General features: G+C 39.0%; 1 protein-coding gene across 1 annotated transcript in view; it reads right to left on the bottom strand.

Annotated features, from left to right (window-relative positions):
- SYTL5 (synaptotagmin like 5) overlaps positions 1-24118 on the bottom strand; it is a 47748-nt gene extending 23630 nt beyond the window's left edge. The window contains exons 1-5 of the mRNA XM_058854820.1: positions 24000-24118; positions 14634-14849; positions 4928-5040; positions 3544-3676; positions 1587-1712 (exon numbers count right to left, since the gene is read on the bottom strand). Coding sequence (XP_058710803.1) covers positions 1587-1712; positions 3544-3676; positions 4928-5040; positions 14634-14849; positions 24000-24118 — 707 coding nt within the window. The remainder of the gene's footprint in view (positions 1-1586; positions 1713-3543; positions 3677-4927; positions 5041-14633; positions 14850-23999) is intronic.
- Positions 24119-26743: the final 2625 nt, after the last annotated feature.

The following is a 26743-nucleotide window of genomic DNA, read 5'->3' on the forward strand; positions in this document are numbered from 1 at the left end:
CCTTCTCATAAACAGAAACGTTTAAAAAGAATTCTCTCTTGGTTTCCCTGCTGGTTGGTAAAATTTTTGACAGTGTTACTCTGGACTTTGGCACAGGACACCAATTTCACCAGGTGAGAATGAGATGACAAGTAGAGAAGATGTCATAGTGACTCAATACCCCTAATTTAACAAGTCTTGAGCTCTGGCTCTGAGAAACAGCTAGAAAATAATGATTTATGTGAAAGTGAAGCAGGGCAATCAAACATAAAAGCTGTATTTACAGACTACTTCACTCCTAAATCTGTACAGAGAGTTTACCAGGTGCTGAATTCCACCACCCAAACAAAATTTTTTTGCTTCATTTATGGTTAATTGCATGATAACTTTCTTGTAGTTTGGCACACAAAGAGAGCTGGACAGACCTTTCACAAGCATCCCTTTGTCCTTACCCTGATAAACTCTCAGAGAAAGCTACTAACATTGCATAACCTCAGTATTAAGCAGCACAGACACCAGCTGCCTGAGGTTTTGTCTCTTAGATCCCTCACTCATCTCTACTCTATTTAATGCAAATGAAGAAAACCAGTAAAAATTCTACTTCTGGTCTCATAGAAGCCAGGTATGAGTCTGGTGAGATACAGAAGGCCCAATAAGCTTTGTGAAAAAAAATAGTGAACTGGATGGATTAAAGAAAACAACTAGCTTGAAAGCTGGATTGGGTGGTAGGTAGTGCAGCAGCCAGTGGAAAAAAAAAGAAATCAAACTGTCAAGAATATTGCCAATATCAGCTTTAATCATATTGCAGAACGTCTAGGAATTAGGATTTGAATTGTAGGTAACAAAGAGAAGCAAGTTCTTGCTTAAACAAGAAAGTTTATCTATGTGCAAACTAAACTCCATGATGGTCCTTTTACCTGTTATCCTTTGTTCCTGCATATCTCTTTGGAGTCTCTCAGAAACACAAGTTCAGAGACAGGAAATTGTTATTAGAACTTTCAGAAAATTGTTAGTATTTTTTCAAACCAAATTGTAAAATTTCTAGGTGTGTGCACCTGAGCAAAGAATGTGGGTCTATATCCAGTGTAGGCTAACCAACTGAAAAGGGAAAAGTGAGCTGCTTTTGGCTTCAATTTGAAGACAGGACATGAAAGGAATGTTGCTCTTGGAATTTTATAACAACATCAGAGGCAACAGCAGAGATCACTTAAGCCCAGAAGAATGATAAAATAGCTGGGACAATAATCATGGAAAGAGAAGGGCAAACAGCCTTTGAAGAAGAAAACATAAATTATGATTAATTAACTTTTCATTAGTAAAGAAAAAAACAAAGAGCCTCAGTTCTGTAATATGAACACAACTCATCAATTGAAAGACGGAAAACAAAAACAACATACCGACCTTGGTCACCAGCTGAACACGAGGACAGTAAAATTATATGAGTGGAGATAATTTATTGGTTTGTTGGGTGTTTTTAGTTAGTTTTATGAACATAAACTCTGTTTCTCAGGCAGCATTTGTGTTGAGAATCCAAAGAGACAGAGCAGCCCAGGGCACTGGCCCATCCCAGGTTGGTCCCAGCAGGAACTGTCCCAACCCCAGCTCACCTCTCAAAGCACAGAGCTGATCTGCCACCACGCAGACTTGGGCTCTCAGCCTCTGAGCCTGGGTTCCTTTCACCTTCATCTCTCCCATAAGAAATTTCTCCTTTGGTAACTGCCCTGATAACCCTCCTATTGAAAGCAGGGAATAAAAGATTTTCAAAGTTGTCATGTGCACAGTACATTAATTTCGTCTAAACTATGGACAACTCTGGATATAAAGGTCGACAGAGCACCAAATCTGGTTATGAAACTGGCTCCTGGGGATAAAAACTTCATATTTACTGCAAACTGCATTTTAAGACACCAAAAAAGCAAAACATTCCTTCTATTTGAGCTTAGAACCAGAGCTGCCTTTTGTGAAAATTAATGTCTTTTTCTGGGGGACTAGTTAATAGTTAGCAAAGTATCTTTGACTAGGTGTGTATATTTTTCCTCTAGAAAATTATGCTATATGTATTTTCTCTTTAGATATTTCTAGAATTATATGCATCAAATGCCCCAAACATGACATTTCTAAAAAAACATAGCATCACCCCCTTACCCTGCAAAACATGGCCTAATGGGACAGAAATGAATAAAATGGAATTTTGCAGAGTAATAGTATTCCCCATGACCTTACAAACCACAATAGACTGATAAGTTATCTCATTATATGGTCAGTCACAGCTGACCCCACAAAAGCCTTGCTAAAACAAACCCACCCAGGACATACATGACTGTGAAACATAAGGGAGGAAGAAGTAAGCAAGGAAGAGGAACAATAATGGAATCTTTCTAAAAGAGGCCACCAAATACACTAGGAAAACAAGCCAATTTCTTGTAAGATTAAATTTCTGTTATGGGGAATGTCACCAGCGAAAACACTTCTGTCCACAAACATGAACAGCACCACTAAAATAAATAACAATTATAAAAACAATTGTTTCTTGTAAGGGAATATGACTAATTGGTTTGCTTAAAGGATTTAAATGGAAGGAGGATTAGAAAAGTAAACTCTGATGCCCTCTTACTCTAGCTACCACTTAGCATGACTCAGAGCAAAATCTAGGTCTATTATAAAGGATTCCCTAGGCTGGTTCTTTCTTCACTGTAACCTGGGAGGCCAGAGGTGCTCTGATGCTCTTTCCCCTTATATTAAAGAGAGATAAATAACTTCTGTTAATTTCTGGAGTCACTGGAGCAGGTAATTCCATTCTCATCTCTCCTCAGAAGTAAAAAACCCATGGAAAGCATCCCCCTGCCCTATATTTAGGATCCCTGATAAAAATGTGTTCTTCCTTTCAATATAAACAGTTCCAAATACCATGGAGGCTCCAGCCATGATATGAACTTCCATCCAGGTTTTCTTGCCATTCACACAATAGCTTCAAGCTAGGTCCAGACAGCACTTGGGCACGCACACAGTCAGTGCATCTGCCTGTGTCCCTGGAGAGTGAGGGCCCCTCAAAGGGCACAGCCAAACTGGGGTAAACCCTGCAAGATGAGCAGCAGCAGCTCTCTTTGTTCACTCTCACACACACAGTCTCAGGCTGTATTTGCACAGCTGGAAGTTCAAAGGAAAACTTGTTTTGTGAGTCAAACTGACCAGTATACATAAAAACCAGGTCCTACAAATACTATTTTTTCCATTTGTTTCTCTGGCAAGCATGCCTTTAAAGACACTCTGTTACTTTTAAGTAGAAACAAGAAAATTCCAAAAGGAAAATTGACTTTTTCTCTTCTTCCTTTATAGCTGAAGGATAATTACTGCTGCATTTCCTGGGAAACAACAATCTAATTACAATAAGTATGCTTATTGTAGGCTTTTTCTAATCCCAGGAAGTTTGAGGCTGATATGGAAGACTGGAAAAGCTCAGAATAAAATCTATCCAACCATATACAGCTGCTTTTACATTTATCAGTGTTCAAAAAAACCTCCAGGAACCAAAACAAAAGCCAACAACAAAACCAAAGGATTTACCCAATCTTTCTAGGTCTGCTAAAAACAGATTTGTGCCCATTTGAGGAGCAGACTGGTACATCTGGCTTTTTTTCTTCATTCTCTTGGGGTTGATCTTTGAATGGTCTTTTGTCATCTGCATTGGAAACTGTGTCTGCAGTAGAGGGGAAAGAAAATAAAAAGTGAATTTCTGCACAGAAAACACAGCACATGTCAAACAGCATACAAAAACAGATAATGAAAAAACCTTGGGGGATCTTGGTAATAAAATAAAACTTTAGCTTGAAATGTTCCTCATTATCAGCTCTTGTCTTAAACTACACTTCTGTATTATTAATGACAATATTTAATAACCAAAGGACCTGAAATTTAATTTTCAAATGTACAATATCTTCTGTGTTGAATGAAAGAATCTTTTCATAATTAAAATGTTTGTTCCACTAGGAGCAAGGTATGGGGAAAATGGCTTAAATATATTTTTCAATATATCTATTAAATAACAAACCATGAAATACCCAATTTGACCACTGACATAATATGAAGAATTTACACACTTTCCAGTTTTATAGCTTCTGAAGCACGGTGATATTGGCAAGGTCTGTATTTTCCAAGGAGAAGGTTTGCACCGTGTATTTTTTCCAGTGGCAGTAAACCAGTCCCTCTCCTTACAAGCTAGGGGACAAAACTGGGCATAAATGCTAAATGTGAAAGAGATTACCCAACAGCTTCTGTGTTCAGAGTGAAGGGCTTGAGTAGAAACCACCAGCACTCAGGAAAAACTCCTATTTCTCACTCCTGTGGTACCTGCAAGGCACCAGAGCAGCTCACACACCCCAGGCTGTGCTTGGCCAAGACAGACAGACAATTTTCTGTACCATAAAATGCAGGTGCAGCTTGTTTGAGATAACTGGGCAAAAGGAAAGTCTGAATACCAAATAACCTGGATATAACCCATGCTCCAGCAGACAGCACAGCAGCTCACATTTACCTTTCTTCTTCAGTTGAAAAAGAAAATTTGAGTGAATTTTACACACCACTATCACAACTAAGAGAGTCTCAGGCAAAAAAACGACCAGGCTGAGACCTCTCCATACAGCCAAACTTCCTGGCAGAAATGAAGAATGAACTTTGAGAGTCTCTGCTGCTGGGCTTTGCAGCTGAATAACACTGTCCACCTGTTTGGAAAGTGAGCTTTTCAGCAGCTCCCTATCTCCACAGAGATACTTCTTTCATATAGGCCTTTCCTGAATATTTATCATTCATAAATCACTGTATAGGCACAAATAAAAAAAAAATTAAGATTAAAATACTTCAGTCTGGAATACAAGAAATACAAGTCAAACACACAAGAAACAATGTTTAGAACTTATAAAGCACAAGCAAATCTCCCTCTTGAGGTCCCTACCTGGGAATTTGTGAAGGATTGACTGTCTGACAACATCAGTTCCAAGATCTGATTGTTTGAAGCGCTTTGCTCTCTCCTCAAAAAACCATTCTCCTGTCACTATGCGTAGCTCTCTGTACAAGGAAAATGAAAAAAAGCCAGGGATACATGCACATTAACAAACTTAGCCAAGCAAAGCTACTGCAGTTCAGCAATCAACTGCCAGGCTCATCAATTCTGGACAACATGTGACAGTTCAAAATAAAATGTAAAGAGATTGATTATAAATCTTGGAATAATAGGACACTCTGCAGTAAAATACCACCTTACTTTGTGAATGGAAATGGATTTTTAGTAGATGGAAATTTACTTGGCAAAGAAGTGTTTCAACCACATTTACAAGATTTCTGTGAAAAAACAAAGAACATTCTGTCATCCCAGTCTTTTGTGAACTACTCAGGGTCAGTTTTCAATATCTCCAAAATGACAAGACATAGAAACAGCAGCAGTAGATTGAGGGAAAAAATCCCCCCCCAAAGCTCCTGCTGGATGAATCAGCAGTTCATGGACCCTATGTGGTTATAGACAGGCTGCTGCAAGTGCATAAGTATTTTTCATTTTTGGTTTTATATGCTGACACTATATGCAGTTTCTTCTCATGGCAGTGCTGCCATGAGTCAGCTGTGTGTCAGTGGTTCAGAACAATGAAAATTTGTCTTTGCTGCTGGTCTGGATAATGCTGCTTTTTCTGGATTCAAATTCTTTTACCTATACTGGCAATTAAAAAAAAAACTGTTCTGGCATTGCTGGTTTTTTGCTGGGTATATTTTTGTGTTGGTTGTCAGCCTTTTCCTGAATTGGTTTCACTATGGCACAGCATCACCATTTCTACTGCCTCGCTACACACAATTGATGGTAAAAAGCTAATAATTATGAATACTCTAATAAAAAACAAATAAATGAGCTAATAACCCCAGACATTTAAAACTGATTTAGCTCCAGATATGTTCCTGCTTCCTGTTCAATAAGAAAACTTACTTTCAAACCTCTACCGGAAAACAAATCATCCAGTCTCTTGGGCATGAAAATTACTATAGATGGATTTAGAGCACTGATCAATATCTTCACTATTAAGTTATTTCTGAGTCATGCCTGAATGGAGTCTTACTTCAGAAAATACTAAAGATTACAGAATAACATCCTCACACTGGTAAAAAAACCTAATATTATCAGTTTGTCCTCACCTGTTAATGAATCATGCATCTTTCATGACTCACTAAAAAAAAAAAATTAGAAAAATCAAAATCCTAAATACATGTCCACAAGCATAGAAATAGGTTTTTGCCTTATCTTGGTGCTGCAGACTCCTAGTGAAAAACCTCTCCATAATTCATCATCACAATCACTCAGTCATTATGAAGGGTATTAAATAAAATTTTTATGCTTCAACCAAGAATTTTTAAATTACTTCTGTTGGTTCCAAACACTGAAAAGAATTCACTTCATTAAAAAATATGCCTGGCCTTGTTGGTGTGAAAAATGTTATTTTTCTCTGACCGGGTATTTTCACAATTCCCTCACAGCACACACTTCTCTGTGCAGTTATTTTATTCCAAGACTTATGGCATGTTTAATGTTTTATATCAAACCATCCTTTCATTACACCATCGAATTCCATTGCAATGTGAGTGACATATCACACTGCAGTATGATCTATTTAGTTTGTTCATTTTTTTCCTCAGTTGCCTTCAAGTTTGACCATGAAACTCCACAAGTGCTGCTTTCCCCTTAGATGGAGATTTCACCTGATATCTTACCAGAAATACTTAACTTGATCAAGGTCAGACAGAACACTGCCCACATCCCTACCCAGAGGAGCATCTTCACCCTTCTCCCAGCTCTGACAGCCTAAAGGAGCTGTGACCTTCACCCAGGGTTTCAGCAGAGTTTGAGGCTGCCTCACACGAAGCTCCAGACTTTTACAACCAAACCTTGCAATTGTTTTCACACACAGCCCTGATAGTGACACCCACCTGGGTTGCTGTGGTTCATGGAGGGGTAGTTCTTTGCCACAGAGCTCCTGGAGAGCCAGCCCCTACATTCTCTGGCCAGATGTGAATAGTGATGAGGGAGAGAAAACCTCTCTGGTGCATCACAGGTGCCCAGGGGCTTTCATCCAGGGTGGGTGGCTGAGAGCAGAGCATCAGCTTGTTTTACTGTCCAGTAGTTTTGTGATCTGATGTGGAGATTTGACCCTGCAACAGCAGGACCAGGAGCTCAGGGAGAGTCACAGGGGCTGGAGAGACCAAAGGAGCTGCAGACAAGGGAGGGATGCTTGGGGCAGCTGTGGAAGGAGACTGGGAAGGAGGCAGATGGAGGACTGTGCCAGGAAGGATCAGCAGTGGTGTTGCTGGTGGAGGCAGATCCTCCCTCAGCATCCATCCCTGGAGAAGGCCCTTCTCTCCTCCGTTCCACTGTGGTATGGGACCTTAGAGCTCACCATCAGTCTCCTTCTCTGTGTCCCCACTCCATCCCACGCCCTCTGAACAACCTCTGCTGCTTCTCTCTCTGGCAGTGAAGCAGCCAAGATGGGAAAGGCTGGCACCAGGCTGGGAGTGAGGAAGGACCACTTTGCACAAGGACTTTCCCTTCCTCTTGCCATTCCTGTGTAACCACTGACCCAATACCCATCTTCCTCCAAGCATAAGCTTTGCAGGGAAGGGATAAATTAGTTTATTTGGGCAACACTCAATCCCTTTATCTTCTGGCAAAGGAGAACTAAGCAATCTACTTCTTTTACTAATCTCACTCTGCTATCTGCAACCTGCCACTACCACACAGCCCCAAATTACACAGCTTGTGCCCTCTTGCTTAGCAAGGGAATTTCCAGGAATTTGCTGCTGCCAAACCCAAATTGGGTCCCAAGGAAAGAGGAAGGTGCAAATCCCTTTTTCAGGGCTGAGCAGGCGAAGGGGTGTGACAGGCACTACACTGACAGGGCTGAACCGTGTGTCCATTCAGGTAATGACAGCAAACTGAATGCCCATCCTCTTCATCAGACTGATGTTATTGAGATCCACATTTTTGATGAGGTGCCAGCTCCTTGGCAGGGATACTCTGAAGAGACTCACACCCATTCTGCTCTGACTCCACCAGGAGAATGAGGTCTGAGGCAAAACACAGACAACTCCCTCAACAGAGGCACAAAGCATGGCAAACAGAGGGAGAATAGCACTTGCTATAATATAATAGAACAGCACAGGATATAATAACATAATAGAAGAGCACTTGTTTTATTCAGGTGCTTCACCTCTCTGGCCATCCCTGTCTATCCACAGGGAAAGGGAAAAAGCAACAGGCACTGACAGCCAGCAAGTGCTGCATGAAATGAGAGGCCTCAGCCCTCACTTCAGAGCTTCAAGACTGTCTTGAGATCCTGACTTCAACTTGTAGACCTTTTTTTGCAAAATTTGCCTTACTCAACAGATAATTTCTACAAAAATATCACTTTCTAATGAAATAAAGGGAAAATCCCCAAGCTTTGCAGCTTTGAATTTCTAGTGCACTAGTACTGGATTTATTTTCCATGTATGCTGAACAATTCATACAAAGACTAGTGTTCATGTTATCCTTATCACTCATACATGTCAGGAGTACCTATTAAAAGATTTTTTGTACTACTCATAAATATAAATTACTTCACATCAAATGATTGCCTAAGTCTCTGACTTGAAGTTTGAATTTAATAATTGCATTTGACATTCTGAATCAAAGAATTGAAGAGCAAGACCTAAACAGTTTTATAATAATAATGTTATTTTCATGCAATTATGACAAGGGGAATCTCTCCTACTGAGTTAGAAGAAAGATGCACTATTTCAGATACAGCATTTAAATGAACCCTTTCTGTCTAAAGAACTGTTTCAGGTGAAAAGAAACAAGGGCTTTACTCAAGAGTACATTGAATCAGTGCTTGCAGGTTTGACTTTGTTGTTTGCAAAATGGGCCCAAGGTCCATACTGACTGCAGATTATGAAATGTGTGTGCATTTTCTTTACTTTCCCAGGTAGATGTAGCCCATGATGTAAACAACATGTATAATTTCTACCAAAACAGGATTTAGCCTGGCCTTCCAAGGTGTTCAACAGATGCTGAAGTCGGTAGTTCTAAAAAGAAAGAAGACGGTGTTTAAAATTGTAATAAAAGCAATTTTTGGATGATTGCTCTTTCCTACACTCAGAACAGCCAGGAAAATTAACATTCAAACAGTTAAACTGAGTACAAATACTTCAGGTATCTGCTAAAGTCCTTCTACATTATTACTGATCCACCCACTCACATCATCATGTGAGAGGGAACAGGATATGGTTCCGTGCTTCTTCCCCCTCTGTGATCTCCTACTAAGCAAATTAATGACATGCTGCTTGAAAATAGAACATAACCTATGCTATGGCAGGCCTGACCCTGTCAAAAACTCAGATTTTCCACTCTCATTTTTGTGAGGCACTTCATGGTTAAATGCCCCAGTTAATAATAATAAAAAAAACATTTAAGAAGTACAGATCCAATTGTTGCTTTCAATTATTTCTTTAGGGAAAAGCCCCACATTGGTAAAACAGTTTCATTTCCATTTGATCATCCTAACTCACAATCACAGCAGAAACAAAAGATTTAGCCCACTTTCCTCTCTATCCCCTCAAGTTATTTTACTTCTTCAGGAAGAAAATGTGGGAAAAAAGGCAAAACCAAAGGCTGGGTAAAATGTGTTTGAAAACACCAAAGCCCTTATCATACACCCTCACATACCCTCATCTTTGTATGTACTCAATTCCACAGAATATTTTCTACAACATAAATTAATTCCACTCTAAGTTTTATCATGTTCTGAGGCTGTTAAACAGATTTTTTGACCCTGTGAAAAGAAGGCAAACTTGCCTGAAATTACTAAAATTATAAGAAATTTGAAAATCATTTGCATACTAAAACATTGGAAATGCCTCTATTTTTAGGCTCCTAATGGGAATAAATGTTACTAAGAGATACTGATGAATTTTCATGACATGTTAAGACAGCATAATTATATCAGAGATTAAGATAAATTTTCCATTACTGCTTTATTCTGCTGTAATAACTTGGGCTACCTAGGCATTTGATATATAAAGGCAGTGCTTTCAGATACCCAGACACACTTGCAATAAGAAATACAGACAGTATCAAGGTGTGAAATATGCCTTTCAGAAGACAGCTGGAAGAACTTTATTTCCTTGATATAGTATCTATTGATCATTTTGTCTGCCAAATTTAGAACAAAAACTGGTCATAATTTAAGAAGATGCAGGGGGAAGAAAAGAGACTTTAATGGAAAGTTTCTCTTTTAACACCCACGTTTGAAAGCTCCTGATGACCTCAGTTCTTTGTATGCAGGGTGTGGAGTAGAAAGATTCCTCTTTCAAGTGCATCACTACATATGGGCTCATTAAAGAGTGCAACAACACGACTATCAAACACAATCACATGGATAAGGACTGTCCTGTTCTCTGACCTTAGCTGGAGAACTAATGGTCTAGCTGAAGACAGCTCTAATCCTTCTTGACCTGTAAATGCTTTCTCTTGAGACTTTATATTTTACCTGGAAATAAAACCCATGAGGGGCAAAATCCAACTGAGTGGTGTAATTCTCCTTATGGACATTCAAGGGAGATATCCTTTGACAGTAACTGTAAACTGTAAGGCAAATTACATGTAAATCTGTTTGTTATACTTAAAAATACTGATGAACCTCTCTCACTATTCACATTCAAATGTCTTTCTTCAAATTCACTAAATCTCTTTTTTGGAAAGCTTTTCAGAATGTAATTAATGTATTTTACCAAGGTTCCCCATCACCATAAGCTATTTTTCAGGCAAGTCTGTCTCTGGAGAAATGGCAGATGAAATACTCTAAATATTATTTTATAGAAATCAGATTCTCTTGTTGCCAGTTGATTGACAGATGAACAAAGAGACTGTATTATTAAATGAACTGGTATCTCACCCCTACACCCACCATCATGTTACTATGTCGTGCATGGGGTTTTTTAATTTGTTCAGACAATAATATTATGCTTTACCACATATTTATAAAATTGGTCTTGAAATTACTGCTCTTCAAATCTTCAAATCAAAATAAGCATGCTTGCAGTTTGCCACTTTTTTTCTTTTTGTAGCTAGACATAAATCCACCATAACTCTTAAAGCAACAATATTTGACCCCAGGCCATTTGACAAAATGCCCTTTCACTGTACTGAAAGCATCCCAAACTCCAGTGTTAGGACTGGACAAGCAGGACTCAAAAACCTCATAAGGAGAGAAATGTCAAAATGTATTAAATGAAACAACAGGCAGATATTGGTTGATATTACCTTCATCCTTTTTACTGACACAACAAGTTATTTGTTTCTGCAACCACTTTGTAATACCTGTGTAATTCAGGTATTTCTGCAGTAATTTGTGCAGTAGTTGTCTCTTTGAATGAGCACATTCCCCAGCCAGTACCAGACCTTCTTCTCTGACACCAGATGTACTAATTGGGATTTCCAACAGTTCTGTAAAACTTCTAGACATATTCCTGCAGGTGTAATTCATGACTAAGGAAGAGGGCTTGTACAAGCTACTGCTGTAACTATCACCTTAAATAGCATTTAAAAGTCACTCTGGAGCACATTTTGGGGAGCTCAGCCATGAGCTAATGCAGCACCAAAACTGTTAAGGGTTCACAAAGGCCATAAACACCTCTCCCTGATTTTTAAGGGTCTCACAGTCTATATGACAACAGACATATCACAATAAGAGATTAACCTCTTAATCCATTAGCTCTGCTAATGGAACAGCTCAGCAGGGACTAGAGTCTATGCAGGTATCAACATAATCAAAGGCTGCTAAAAGAGGGACAAAGGACAGGGAAAAATATAAAAGTTTTCCAAGACTCTTTGGAAAGCATGGTAAACCAGTCCAATTTGACAGACACAAACACTGTCTGCAGGTCAGTGCTACAGAGCTAAAATATTTTTCTCCTCTTCCTGCCTTTTGTTTGCTACTTATAACTTATTACTTATACTTAAAAGTCTCTTAACACTGGATTATTTTCTTTTCCTTGCCTTCTGCCTTTTCATCTTGTCAAAGACCCTATTAACTTAATCAGCCCCTCCATCAATTGTGATTAAAAAGGACTAAAAATCCTGGTTTCCCCAGCATTTCTTACTTGGTAGAAAAACAGAACTGAAATGATTTAAATGATAACTATGTAAAATGATGTAACTGAAATGCCTTTCCCAAACTTCCATCTCCACACTGCCCACACAGAAGATAATCTCTCTGTGTACTCCCGGCAACAAAAGACATTTTACACATCATTAACTGTCATGAAGCCTTGCAGAAACACTTCATATGAGCAAAAAGAAAGGGGAGAGAGAGCTTTCAATCTAATAAAGATACTCAATCCGGACAGAACACTAGCATTTGGAAAGTTTAGCGCTTTGCAAACAAATTACACCATGATTTGTAACAACCTAGAGGCAGACTTCAACCAGAATTAATTGTCAAGGTGATTGCTGAGACCACTGCTTGGCACACAGAAATGCAGCACAATCAGGAGGAGCAGAGGTCACATCTGTTTGGAGAAGTTGCCTCACTCATCTCTCAGCCCCAGAACAGGACCATCTTTACTGATGTCATCTTCCCCAAGAGAGGTTTATCCAACCTGTTGTAAAACAGCCTTCTGCAACCCTTCCAAGTTATGCCAATGTTCATACCACCTAAATTACATCCTTTCACTGCAATTTAAGTATCACATTACTTTTCTTACCCAAAGAGGTGTCATAGAACAGCCTGTAAGCCACTTTCTGTAGATTTAAAACTCAGGTATTTTCAGTCTTCTCTTGCCTAGGCTGAACATTAGTTAACTCCTATTGCTCTGGACATCGTTGTTCTAAATTGCATTATTTTCTGCTGAACTTTCTCCAGGTGCCAATATGAATTCTGATACACAGAAACAGGCAGGTACTCTACATAAAACAGAATTTTATCATGTATTTTACAGGCCATAGTTTGGCTTGTACATCATTGTGTGATGCTCAATTTTTCTGCAGTGGAAAATTCTATTGATTCATGTTCAGCTTTTATCCAGTACAATACCCAGATCCTTTCCTAAGGAACAGCTGCAGAAAGCTGTTTTTATCCTCATTTTATGTTTCTGCAGCTGCATTTTTTCCCAAATGTAGTACTTCCACATGGCCATAGGGAGCCATCACTTCCCTTACCTTCAAACCACTTCTCTAAATTCTAAGCATCACTTTGAAACCCAATCCTGTCCTTCTGCATGCCTGGAGCACCTCTCAGTTTTATGTCTCCTGCAGGTGTAACTGGAAAATCCATCTGCTGCATGAAGGTCCTTAACTAAAATATTTAATAGTAACAAGCCAGGAAATACTCTGCTCTATATCACTGAGGTTTTTTTTGGTTTGTATGTGTGGTGCATTTTTGGGGGTTTTTTGGGCTTTGTTTTCTTGAGGTTTTTTTGACAGTGAAATATCTATAACCATGCTGAGAACAGAGTTTTACAGTTTTCCACGCAGGTCTGCAATCACACTGGCAGAATTTATTCCAGGGCACAGCTACCCTAATTTGTGAGCCTATTAGAAAGGAACAAGAAAGAGTATCAAAAGGTTAATTTTAGCCAAGTTATGAGACAGCAACAGATCCTCCTCTGTCACCGATCAAAGGTGGAAATTAAATTGGTTTTGACATTATTTGTTCTTGAGCCACCTTTTACTTACCATCCTGTCACCTTGTCTCGGCTTTCAAACAACATAGCTACCATTATTTTCAGTGTTTTTAGAGAAATTAGAGGTAGTGTGGCAGGGTCAACAAATCCCTTGTTCTTTTCTTCATTTTTAAAGAGTAGCATTGTGTTTGCTGTTCTCCGTGCTGTCACCTCACCTGCACCCCATCACTTCTGAAAGGCACAGCACTGACATTATCTCAGGAGCTGCCTGAGGCAAAATATAAGGAGCTCAGCCAGGCCCCTACCAATTTAAAAGCATTTCAAAAATCAAACACTTAAAGATTTTTCATCTTAAGGGGTGAGATACTGTCCTTTGGATGTGCCCCACTGGATGCAGAGGAGGTTAAGGCATCTACTTAAAAATGGATGCAACTTTCTAAAGCTAAATTAGAAAATTAGAAGACACAAGCCCTAAACTCCATGCTCTGCTGTGTTAACTTTTCACTAACTGTCTAGGTAGCCAAACTCTTGACAGAACTAGTGATTTGGGTTCACTTCCTGAAACAATTTACAGAAAGCCTTCCCTTTCTCATCTCGTTAGTTTGATAGTCTGTTTTAAAAAATCTCTCCAATTCTTTTTTTATCACATCTCTACCCTTACATCATCCTTATGTCAGGATACATAACTGAGTTTTGTTGCCCAACACATTTCTCCTTTCCTTCATGGTTATCTTATCAAGTCAAGCTAAAAAAATCCCATATTACAGAACTAATCAAGTGAATTATTCTTCCAAGTCTTTGGGAAACAAGCTAGTTGAAACTGGCCTGGAACTGGGAAAAGAGATAGCGCAGCAAATAAAACCCCCAGATAAGGCTCTCCCTTTGTGTGCTGCCTGTGCATGTTCCTCTGTGCTGAGGGGATGTACAATGGTAGCACCAGTGGTTATAAAAATCACCCAACTTACGCAATCTTGGCGCACACCGAGCACTTGCAGTGCCCATCAGCTCCCAGCACACGGCACGTGCTGCAGACTCGGAGCTTGCAGCTCTGGCACAGGTCTCCCCTGTCAAAGATGAAGCCCAGGCTTTTCTGGCAGCGAGCACAGACCCTGCTGTTTTCCTGCTGAGAGTGGCGGTTTCTCCCTTTCCTTTTCACCTCCAGAAGCTCATTCTTCAATTTCCTAGAAGCAAAAAAATAAAATCTTATAATTTGGAGATTCAACTAATTGATCTGCTAGAACTTTTTAACAGATTAAGATTTTGTGTTAAAAATACAAGACATAAGTAAGTGCAATTTTTTTGGTTGTATTTGCTGTATTTCTTGACACACACATGACACAGAACAAGTCTACCCTCCAGATATCAGACATGCAGTCAAGAGGAAAATCTGGTAGATGACCACAAGTAACTGCAGATAGCTGAGCAGTTCTGGACAACTGATAAACCATCTTTGCTTGCCCCTTATCAATAATTCAAGTCATGCTGAGCCCAGGTTGACAGCAGCTCAGAACTGAGACAATCCAGCGCATGCACAGAGGGAAAAGAGGAAGACATTTTCTGCAATTAGTGTGCATTTAATAATACACCAGTGCAGAGTTAGCTAGGAGTACATATACAATTCTGCACCAGTTATTCAAAGCCTTAAAAGAGCCCAAACCAAAAGATCTAAATAGAAGTGGTGTTATGCTTTTCATACTTTGATTATGATGCCACAATCAAAGTATAAAAGGAGAATGCCAGTTGAAATAGTGTGACTTGTAGATCTTACCATTTCTACCACTCTGACTCTACAGAATAAAATATTCATGTTAAAGATCTAATTTTGAAGTCTGAAGTTTCAACAGCCAATGGGTCAGGTCCTTAACAAGGAAATAACCCTGAGATGTAACTAAGCTCAGTGGCTGCTAAATTCTTTCCATTTTACATGCCTGGGTGTTGCTGTGTCCCCATTACCCCACCCTTCCCTATGCTGTCTTTCATGCCCATCATCAGGTCCCCAAAGTCTCAGTCATGAAGCAATCCAGCTCACTGAAATCACTGTCTCTGTATGATATCATAGATGCTTGAGGGGAATTTAAAAACCTGCACCTAAAGATCAGTAAAAATGTGTCAGAAGGAAACCACATGGAAGATAACACCAATAAAAGATTGCAGGTTGCAGCCTAGTAAAGGAGGCCAGAAACATTGCTTGGGCCACCAGGGAGACAGCTCTGACAGAATTAGGTTATTTGTGGATAACACTGCCTTGCTAAAAGGTTGGCCAGCATTTTGCTTCCCACTGGGATCCCATGAACAGCAGCTGCTCTGCAGCCACCTGACCTGATGCTCAGCCTCTGACAGCTTTACAAAAAGGGCACGTCCAATCCCTCCAGGCAACAACTGCAAATCCCAGTCAAGGGTTTTCCTCTGCTGGCTTCTATCCAAAAGTGAGTTTTTCATCCAGCTTTAGACCCTTCTCCCACATGCAATCCAAAGAGCCTTTCATGCCTGAGCCTTCAAAAGTCTGCCCAGGCTTCACATGCCTTCTTGGTATTTGTCAACTGTTCTTGTATTTTATTGATTGCATCTTACATCTCCCCACTTCCTGCAGAGATGCTTTTGGTTGCAGGCACGTGTTCTTTTCTTTCTGTGAGTCAGCTCCAAATGCAAACAGGTGACTTATGCTGTGAAAACTGCCAGTGGTGCTGGGTATTGCCACTGTGCACAGAGAAGGGGGACGATCTTTATTTTTGCCATTCCCATCCTTGGATCCATCTTCCAAGCAAGTCTGCCTTCAAACACCAAAAAAGAACTCATCTGCTTCTTCTGGACTGAGAGCTAAAGGCAACCCACCACCACCTACCACCAGAATGCTCCTGACCACACCATTTTCAAAAGACACCACATCTCTCCACTTGAATAACAAATACACCTTTAGCTGCTTTTGAAGACATCTAATTTCCACCGAGTTTATACCGAGTTTATACGTATAAACATACCTCACTAAACATCAAACATCAAACAATATTCACAAATGTTTAATGATTTACTGTCACCCCCCCCCCCCCCCCTCCCCCCCCCCCCCCCCCCCCCGCCCCCCCCACATGTGAAGTTGTCAGAGATAAAGTGCTGTGCTACCTGGTCGCTTGGAGTACCAGCTGACCTTAGAGAAATTTGTTAAGATTGATTTGTTAAGATTGATTGTGCTTTCACAGTGAGAGGTACTGCAGCACTTTCCAGGTTCAAATTCACCTTGCCCTGGACTTTTGCAATGACCTCAGGAGCTGGAATTCCCAAAGACCTGGCAAGCCTGTAAGGACAGAGGCCAGGGCTGTGCACATTGGCCTTTTCCACATGCTTTGTCACTAGGTCCTCTGTTCCAACAGACCCACACCTTTCCTTGCCTTCCTGTAGCCCCCGTTTTTTCAGCCTCAATGTTCTTCTAATCTCACCTAATCTGCTTGCCAAACTTGACCACCAGTTCTCTACTTGATCACTGGTCATTCTCTCTCTATTCCATTTTTTTGTGGTCTCCCACCAAACCTGTGACTTTTTATACAGCAGAACCACCAATGAATGTTTAACAGAGAGTTTTTGAGAGACTTTAGTCTCTCAAAAACATCTTTAGTTTTTATTCAGGTTTGCAAAAGTTTGGTTGATCACATACCAAAGAACTAAAGAGGCACAAATAATTCAGTTCCAGTTTCATTTGGCACTTGAGTGTCTGCATGCAAACCAGGCACCTAACCCTTACCAGGTGTCAGAGTAACTGAGAGGATGAATATTATTAATCCTCAAATCTCAAACGGGTTAGAATACTAATGCACTAGCAAAGGTTTATTTTTCATAATGGATTTATTTCCAGTGCCTTATTTTTGCTGAAAAAACTTAAATTTATCATGACCCATTGCATTTCAGGAACTTGACACGCAGTTATTGGCAGTTGCCATCTTTTTGGCAATAATCAGTGTCCTGTGCACCACATCCAGGTGTCTGGTGGTGAAACAGAGCCTCCACTGAACTCCTTCCACTCCAGCCTTCTCCCTCTCCACTGCAACTTTCCGGTCCTTTTGTGCTTAGTTTAAAGTATTATTGGGCACAAAATCTGCTCTAAATAGTTCCAGTTTAAAATGAGGAAATGTCTATAGGCCCAAAACAATAAACAGCTTTTTTTCTTTTAGAAGTTTGCTTAGAGATCAACATGTTGAAAAACTTATCAATGTCCTTGTGACATTAAAAAGACATTATTCCTACTATTCAGTAGTGTGATCACAACAGTATTTCCTACTGTTTATGTGAAACACAATCTAAAATTCTTATCAGGGGATAGCTGATCTGCTAACAGTGTAAATTCTGAGAAGTGTTTTCTTATTTTTGAATAGAAATTGCCTTTGATGACGTCCAGGGAACTGGGAGAAAATAAATCAACCCACTTGATTTGAGTGGAGTGTTTCTCCACTCAAACACATAAGAAAGAAAAATTAAAAAGCAAGCAAAGAGTGCATAGACAGATACAATGGATATGAGCTTCCATTTGAGATTATAATTTGTTGAGCTGAACTCCTGATTGACAGCAACAAATATATTCCTATCTTAAGAAAATAAAAAATGAACTGTCTGAAGGGGCAGGAAGAGCAGGAGGAGGTGGGTGAGTCATCTGAAAAAATCCATCATCACCACAGAGCCTAAGCCAGCACAGCTGAGCCGCAGTGCTGACACTGCACTGAGAAGGGATAACAAGAGCAGCCTGTGGCTGCACGGATTTACCACTACGTTTATTTCCCAGGGCAGGAACCAGCTGAATTACAAACACCCAATTTCCTGCTGCCAGTCTAACATTTGCACGCTCCGTAATTTTAAAAGTATACATTTAAAGACGGAGTGAGGTATTTTCAATCGCAAATATTAAACAAGAATTAATCTTTATCAATCTTCTCCTAGTAATATGAAAGGGAAAATAAAACTCAGCAGAAGCCAATTTCATAGGCTTCTGGAGAAGAATCCTATCATTCATTGAAGTTTCTAAACCTTTCATTACAATGGCTGTTTGATGGAAGATAGCTGTTAAAAATAAATTAGATTCTGCCAAGTATAACAGAATATGTAGCCATTTTTCCAGACTATGAATTTATATTAAGATCTTTCTACTGTCTGAGAAAATATGTTAAGCACATTGGAGATGAGTTCTGTTGCAACCATTATTCCAGGTAACACTGGCATGTCTTAACCTGAGCCTTTCCAAAGGTGGCCTGAAAGGCCCATGTAAAATACAGCAGGAAATAAAACAAAAAAAACAACCAAATAAACCAGCTCCAGAATTCATAGCTCTTGGCACAGTTGCCCACCAGAGGCACAGGAATCCCTAAAGAAATCAGGTCCTTCCCTATGGATGCTGAAAGCAATGAGGCAAAAGTCCTTGTTCCTTTACAAATGCAGCCTCAAGAGATGAAATATTCTCAAATCTCTATAATACTGCAAAGAGGAAGCAATGAGAAGCCTTAACAGATCTATTTTTTTATTAAAAATAAGCTTTACTCTAGAGAATATTTATCCCTCAAAAGTAAAATAGCTATACTGCTGCAAGAGGCAAGACATTCTTTGCCCAAGTCATTCACTTAAATGAATGCCATAATTTCCTTTAACTCTGTAAGCACTATATCCACTTAAATTAAGTTAGGTAACTTTTAATACCAAACTGACTGGTTTGGATGGGTTTTTTCCTATTTCAGTAGGATTTTAGAAAACATTGTACTTTCAATTTTTTTCTACCTCATCTCCTCTCCATTAAAAAAAACACTCAAACTGCTAGATGTAATTACATACATCATTCCTGAGTTTGATTTTCAAATTTCTCCTGGGCCTTCTTTCTCCCCATTTTCCTTTTTCCTCTGAAGATGCAGAGCAGAATAATCCAAGTACACCTAATTTTATTTTGCCATTCTAAATTTCCAGAGTTCAAAAAGTCATAAAAAATGTAATTAAAAATAAAAAGGGCAACCCTCTTCCTCCTCAATTATAATGAAAGAGTTTGTCAGGAAAAAAAAAAAAAATTTGCACAGATGAATAAAAACATCCTTGTTCTGAATCCATGCAGCTGCTAACTTAGATACTAGAGAATTTTTCTGTGCAGGAGCTGCATCAACATACTTGAGTATGAAGAGGAAAGGCAGTTTTCATTCCAGACTGATTCTAAGTACCTTCTCCAAACTCAGCCAAATTCCCTTCACTGTCTGGCACAGTATGCAGAAAATAACTGCAAATATTACTGAGAGTTCACAAAAAGAACTGGGCTATTACCAACTTTCATTGAGATCTCCTTGGATTGTAAAATATGAATACCTGGAGTATTTCTTATTTAATAAGCACAGGTTTTCACATTTTGTTTATGTAGCAGGTCAATGTGATAAAAACTGTGTTAAGAACACCCAAGTATGGAAGAACATTGATGACAACATCAATGTATAAAATATAAATCAATATAAAATCAATTTGATAAGGAAACAAACAAAGAATAAATTTGCAAAGAAAAAGAGATCTGGCATAAGGAATGGCAGAACAGAGCCCAGTGGAAAGAAGGAAAGGAGGCATGGGAACTGAAATTATACTGGATATCATAATGATCACAAACTTCCATAGATGAAAATTTTTCTGGATAACTCACTGATGCTCTCAAATAAAAATGGTTACTAAGATTGAAAAAAAAAAAGAGACAAAACACTGTTGGTTTCTTTCTCAATAAAACTGATGGCACCCAGCATATGGAAATTAGTCACCATGAGAAATTCTTTCATCACTGCAGGATTGTGGTTCTCAAAGAACACAGGACAGCAAAACAGGCACCTCTACCCTAACTGTACTGGCAATAGTAACTACCCTTGATGGAAAAGTCTTGGATTCAAAGAATAGCAATGTCTTAAACTGTGTTGAATACACCTCAAAAATGTCTGAGCTGCCAGACAGGAACTCTGCCACTTCCAGGTGCAGATGGTCAATGTGCTTTATCACAAGGGCTCTCTCCTTTATATATATTTATATTTATATATTTACAGAAACACAGACCATGCACCATATTACATATGTTATCCTGCAACCTTTTTGTGCTTATAAACAAGTCCAAATGGATACTCAGTAGATAACTCACTTCCCATTCCCAGTCCTCAAACTTCTGCTTTCCTAAAGAACTTGCCTGCAGCTACCACATGGTGGTATCCACGCTAACAATTTCTCCTATATTATAATGAAGTTAGTACCCTAAATTGTTCCCATGGATCCCTTTGGACTGATGAGAAGATGCCATTTTAGTCAGATGAAAAGACAGGAATGCTAACTTTCCTTGTCAATACAGATCTGGGGCTATTCTTACTCAACTTCTGGCAACAGAAATGCCAAAGGAGAGGTTCAAGCAACAACACATTAAAGACTTTTTCTTGGACAAAACTGGGAATCTCCTTCTTTGCTTTTTCAGCACAGCAATTATTACTCTATCTCCTCTAAAAGCATGGCATTCATAGCTGTGCTCCATAAAGAATGGAAAGGAACTTTGCATTTTATACCCTAAAATAATAGTTAAGGTAAGAATGGATGATTTTACTCAAATAATCTTAGCAATTGAAAAAAACATGATGGTAATTCAACTGACAAAAAAAACCAAACACATCATAAAGCAATGTTTACAACACTGTAAGTTATTTCTACAAGTAATCTATTAGCACCTTCAAATAATATTCAAATAAAACTTCCAGTTTTATCCATCTCATGCAAGGTGCACACTTAGAATTAAGAACATAAATCATAATCTTTATTGAGGAGATTTATTATCTGTATTATCAAAACTAGACCTCAGAAAAAGAACTTGATGACTTCTGTGTTTCTCTCTCATGTGGGTGAAATAATTGTGCATCAAACAAAAATATAAGAGCCACCTGCACTCCAGAATACAAGCACAAGAGATAGTAAAAACAACCCTTAACAATTTCATTATCAGAACATCCTCCCACATTTGCCCATTGCTTTCATAATGAATAGAAAGGTCTTTTTAAGTTACAAGGGCATTTGAAAACTAATAGGAAGAGAAAAAAAACAATTATCAAGATAGATTCAGAGAGAATGGAACAGGAAAATAAGAATTCTTCAATACAATGTACAAGTAAGCATCTTCCCAGAGTGGAAAATGCCTCGAAAACAAATAAAAAGGGACTTGCTCTTTTGCAAAGTACTTCACTAAAGTATATAACAGATTGTACCAAATGGAATTTTAAAGACAACAAATGTTCCTCTGAAGTGTGCTTATAAGCCATGATTATAGAGCCTTGCCAAGTTGTACTAAGAAAAAAAAATTAAAAAGTCTCCTAGGAAGCAGTTAACCATCAAATTCTTTATAGTTTTTATATTCTGGAAATATTTTATAGACCACATTCCACTGTTATCAGGCAAAGTAAAGTCTCGTGACAATAAATATGAAGCCAATTGGTTGGTACACAGGTTCTAGAAGTATGCAGAAGCACCACATTGCATCATTAATTATTCTTATTAGCATTATATTTCAGATGAACTTCATTTTGAGTATTTTCTTAGGGTGCTTCTTCCATTTTTACCAAATAAGCCAATACCACTGCAACTTCACTGGACTGTGCTGAGCTGTACCCTCCAGGGGTTCCCAGACATAGCAGATTTGGCAGAGTGAATTCCAGCAATGCCATAAAAAGGAGAAAATTTGGGGAGTTAAGCCATCATATTTAAAAAAAAGAAAACAGCAACAAAAGAAACCCCAACCTAACCAAATGAAACAAAAAAACAACAAAACCTCAGGAGTTTCAAATTTCCATTTGAGACTGGGAAATGACAATAGTAGAAAAAAGCTTTCAGGGGCTTTAGGAATCTGGGGATCTGATGTACTCCATACTGATGCTTTGACAGATGATTATTGGCACATCACACATTTCCAAGGCCACCACCTCAGGAAACCAAAATACTTTATTTGAAATTTTTATTTTATTACTAAATAGAGCAGAATGCCTGGAACAAACAGTGCTCCATCTGTTTTCTTCTTCATCTCACAAACCATTAAGGAGACAAAATAATTAATTTTCCCACACCACCTTAAAGAAACACCTTTCCTTCCAGTCTGGCAGCAGCAGAAGCAGCCAGTTTTCACCCCCTCCTTTTAGGTGAGCCACTGTGCTCCCCAGGTGAGTGGGCTGCACACCAACAGGGGCATTGCACTTAGACTGGCTTCAGCTGGAGGAGAGAAGCTTTCAAAGCCTGTGGCTAAGTCTGCATAAATATACAGATAATTTGTTTTACACAGTAGAAGCTTCAGCAGGTGCTGAGCATACACCTTTGCAATGTCTAAAATGTTTTTAGAAAGTCAAAGGGAAGAGCAATGCAGCCTGGCCTTGGGATTCATGGGCAGAAACCAGCAAGGGCAGGAAATTTTTCCTCTGAAATTCATTATATTCAGCAGCCTCACCAGCATCCAGTGCTGCATCCATCCACACCAAGCCTCTTTCTCAGAACCAACACTGCGTGAAACTTCACAAGAGCAGTGGGGGGAAGTGAAATGAAGCAGAAAAACTATCTTTGAAAAGCATAGGGACCTTTCCAGAACTGATACTTAGCTGAACTAACTCAAACTGAGCCTTCTAAAACTGCTGGCTCAGCCTGCCTCCTCACATTGTCCTCTGAACTTCGATTTTTACTTTTCTGAGTAGAAAGAAGCACATGGACTCTACTAATAACACAGGCACTTCTCCCATCAGTGACTTTTGAGATAAATACATGAGATTTTAAATTTTATTTATTAGTAAATCCAAGTCACTTGCAAAATGAGGTGTCCCTCCTCCCTGTTCTGTAAGCACCACAACAGAAGGAAGGGCACCATCATGCATTTGTCCCATGCTGTAGAAGGTCCTGAACAGAGGCAGGTGCCAGCTTTCTGTCCCTCTGACATCTTTCCAAACTTCTCTCCCTCAGTCAGCTCTGAAGGCAGGATCTGTGTGCAGCTCCTCTCAGAGGAGGAGAGTTCAAGTGCCTTACTAAAGCTTTCCATTCACAGGGGGAAATTCAGCCAAACCAGACTAAATCTACAGAATCTGAAGTTTAAAAACCATTGCTGAGTATTTTTGCACTTGCTATCTTTCTTATACTTTTCTCTTTAAGCAATGGACATGTTTTTTGTTTGCTGAGAACCATACTAGCAAGCAATTTTCTTTTTAACACAATTTACTTGAACTTATAATTAGCTGTGTCATCTCTCAGCATCCATCCTCATGTGAGACATATAGAAACTTTTGCTGGGTACCACAAAAATATCTACCAACCATATCATTATAAGCAATAACAAAAAGGGTTACCTTATTCTTTTATCTTCAACTTTTTTCAAGTACTCATCTCTCTTCAATACTCCCAATATTGTTTCCCTTTCGTGCTCCAGCAAAAATGACAAATTGATGATCTCCAAGTGCTTCGTCATGATCCTTCAGTCACTCTATCAGTGACCACTTTGCCCAATCAATACTTCCAATGATTTATTTGCACAAGTCCAAAGGCACGTTTGTGTCAGAGTTACAAGATCCACACAGTCAAGAGGTATTTTGAAAAATGTTTTTTTAAATTAACTGGCTGTCAAGATTGTATTGCTTTTCCTTCCAGCTATACAAGAAATGAAGGTTTCTCCTTTGCTTCTTCCTTGGGAAAGGCAGTCATTTTCCTGGTTATTGAGTGCCCTTGGGTCCTGGCCAATGCTCACTGCAAGCCTTCAGATTGCATCCACAGGTGCAGAATCAGTCTCCTGAATAATTGTAGTTTGGAGCCACAAAATCACTGGGTATATTTATATCAAACTACCTGAAAGTCAAAACAAACATGTATGGGTGACTTTTGAAATTACCATCAGAGTCTGATTTGACAAAAGCTAAATCTAATAATGGTTTGGAAACCACTGAGGAACAGCCTACAGACTTACCAGGTTATCTCAAGGGCTACTTACACACATAAACATAAGAGTTTGGTATTTTTTCCTAAGAAAAGAGAAAAAAATCTCATTGTTTCTGCAGTACAGATCCAACTATCAGGTCACTTTCATCAAGTAAGAAATTGGGACAGGAAGCTGATACACAAATTGAAACACACAAGAAGTCAATGCAAGGCAGAAATACAAGTCGGGAGTGCCAGTTATAAATTTCTTATTGCTGAAAATTGGGAAACCAGCAAACCATAGACAACTGCTTTTGGTTAGATTGCTGCCTTAGACATACAACCACTTAGTAATAAAAACACAGGTGGAAAAAACAATACTTTGATTCTCTGCATTTATTTTAATAGGAAAAAACATCACACTTCCCCCCGCCCCCCCCAAAAAAAAACCAACCCAAAAACAACCCAGTGCTGGACCATTAAGTTTGCTCTTCAGTTCTTGAAAAATATATTTCTATTCATACCATAAGACCAAATTACTTGTAAACAAAAGGAAGAAATCCAAGATGTGAACTGTTCTTTGTTATTAATGAGGTCAGGTTCTCCCTTGAACTGCCTAGAAAAATGCCTGGTGAAAGCAGTACCTTTAACCCAACCAGATCCTAACAGCAGCAAACTGGGGAGCATGGGGCATCAGCACAAATCTCACTGAGTCACTGCTTCTCTAGTCAAAGTGGTCTGAAATTCTGTTTGCTGATTTTCCTTGCAGGGGTAGCATGGGTGACATGAAGCATTACTCTCATGACCATTAATTATTTTTAACTGGGGAAAAAAGGACCAGGTTTTATTGGAAATGGAAAGCCAAGAGGTAAAGGGGAAAGACTGAGTGAAACAATCAGAAATTCAGGACAACAAAATTATTAATTTGTTAAAAATTGTCTCTGACAGTAGCATTATTGAGTTGATGATGTGCTGCCCAGTTGATGATGAAGCCCAGGTAACCAGGGCTTCTTGCACAACCACAGTGCAAGCAGGCTGCCAAGAGCACTCTACCTTGTGAGATGTCCTGGCACTGGGAATTCAGGGGAAGAGAAAAACTACTTGATAAGGTTAACTTGACATCTGGTAATTTCTTCTCAGCTTTTCTTTTAACTCTAAAGAGATTAGTACTCCTACAAGACCATACACAAGCCCCAAATATTCCCTTTGACTAAGTGTGTTGCTGATCCTTAAATGTCCTGAGAGATTTTTCTCTCAGTGCAGGGAGGCACATACGACATCTAAAGTTTTTAAAGCCACAAATGGGAATCCAGTTATTTCATTTGCCACCTGGAGGATCAAATACACAGAGCCCAGAGCAGAACTAAGCACTGGTAAGAGTGATGAGACCACAAACTGTCAGGTAAGTCAGACAAAATCTCAAAGAGTGCTACACACTCCTGTGCCAGATGTAATTCACCTGAAAGATCATTCAGTTTCTTACAGGGAAGAAATCCTAAACCACAGTGGTCTATTCAACAGAATTCTGGTATCTCTTGCTGGCAACTGAATTATGGTGAACTTTGCAAATCTTCACTAGAAATCATTAGAGTCTTGTTTGTAAAGACAAACAGAAACTACGTCAGTGTTTGCAATACAGAAAATAATGCAGAGCATTATGAAGTTTACCAGATGGACAGACAATTACATTATATCTGTACATTATATCTGTACATACTACTACTAATAATATCTGAACATAATAAATACATAAATTACATTCATATTACCCACATTAACAAAAATATGTATGTAGTAGATTCTATTCTAGTAGAATGACTAAAATGAACTGAAGTTTAATTTTATTCACAATGGTTTGTGTGGTTTTCTTACTATTTTTACTGAACATTCCTCAGAATTTATCCTTCAGTCCCGTCTGTGACAAAATCTTGTGGATTTTGACTGTCCTTGTCACCTAACTGAGGGATTTGGCAGCTACCAGGAAATACAATTTTACCTGCCTATGTGTTCAACCAGTTTTATGTAGATTAAAATACACTGTCAGTTAGCAGCAGAATCCTCCTACAGAACCAGGATGGCTGCCTGTCTAATGGTCTCATATTCAGCATTAGCAAGATGTAAACCTCACCAATGAGAGTCTTAAAAAGCAGCATCCTCCAATGACCTTATTGCTTTGGTGGGG

This window comes from Poecile atricapillus, chromosome 1 (assembly GCF_030490865.1).
Source record: "Poecile atricapillus isolate bPoeAtr1 chromosome 1, bPoeAtr1.hap1, whole genome shotgun sequence".
Classification (NCBI taxonomy): Eukaryota; Metazoa; Chordata; class Aves; order Passeriformes; family Paridae; genus Poecile; species Poecile atricapillus.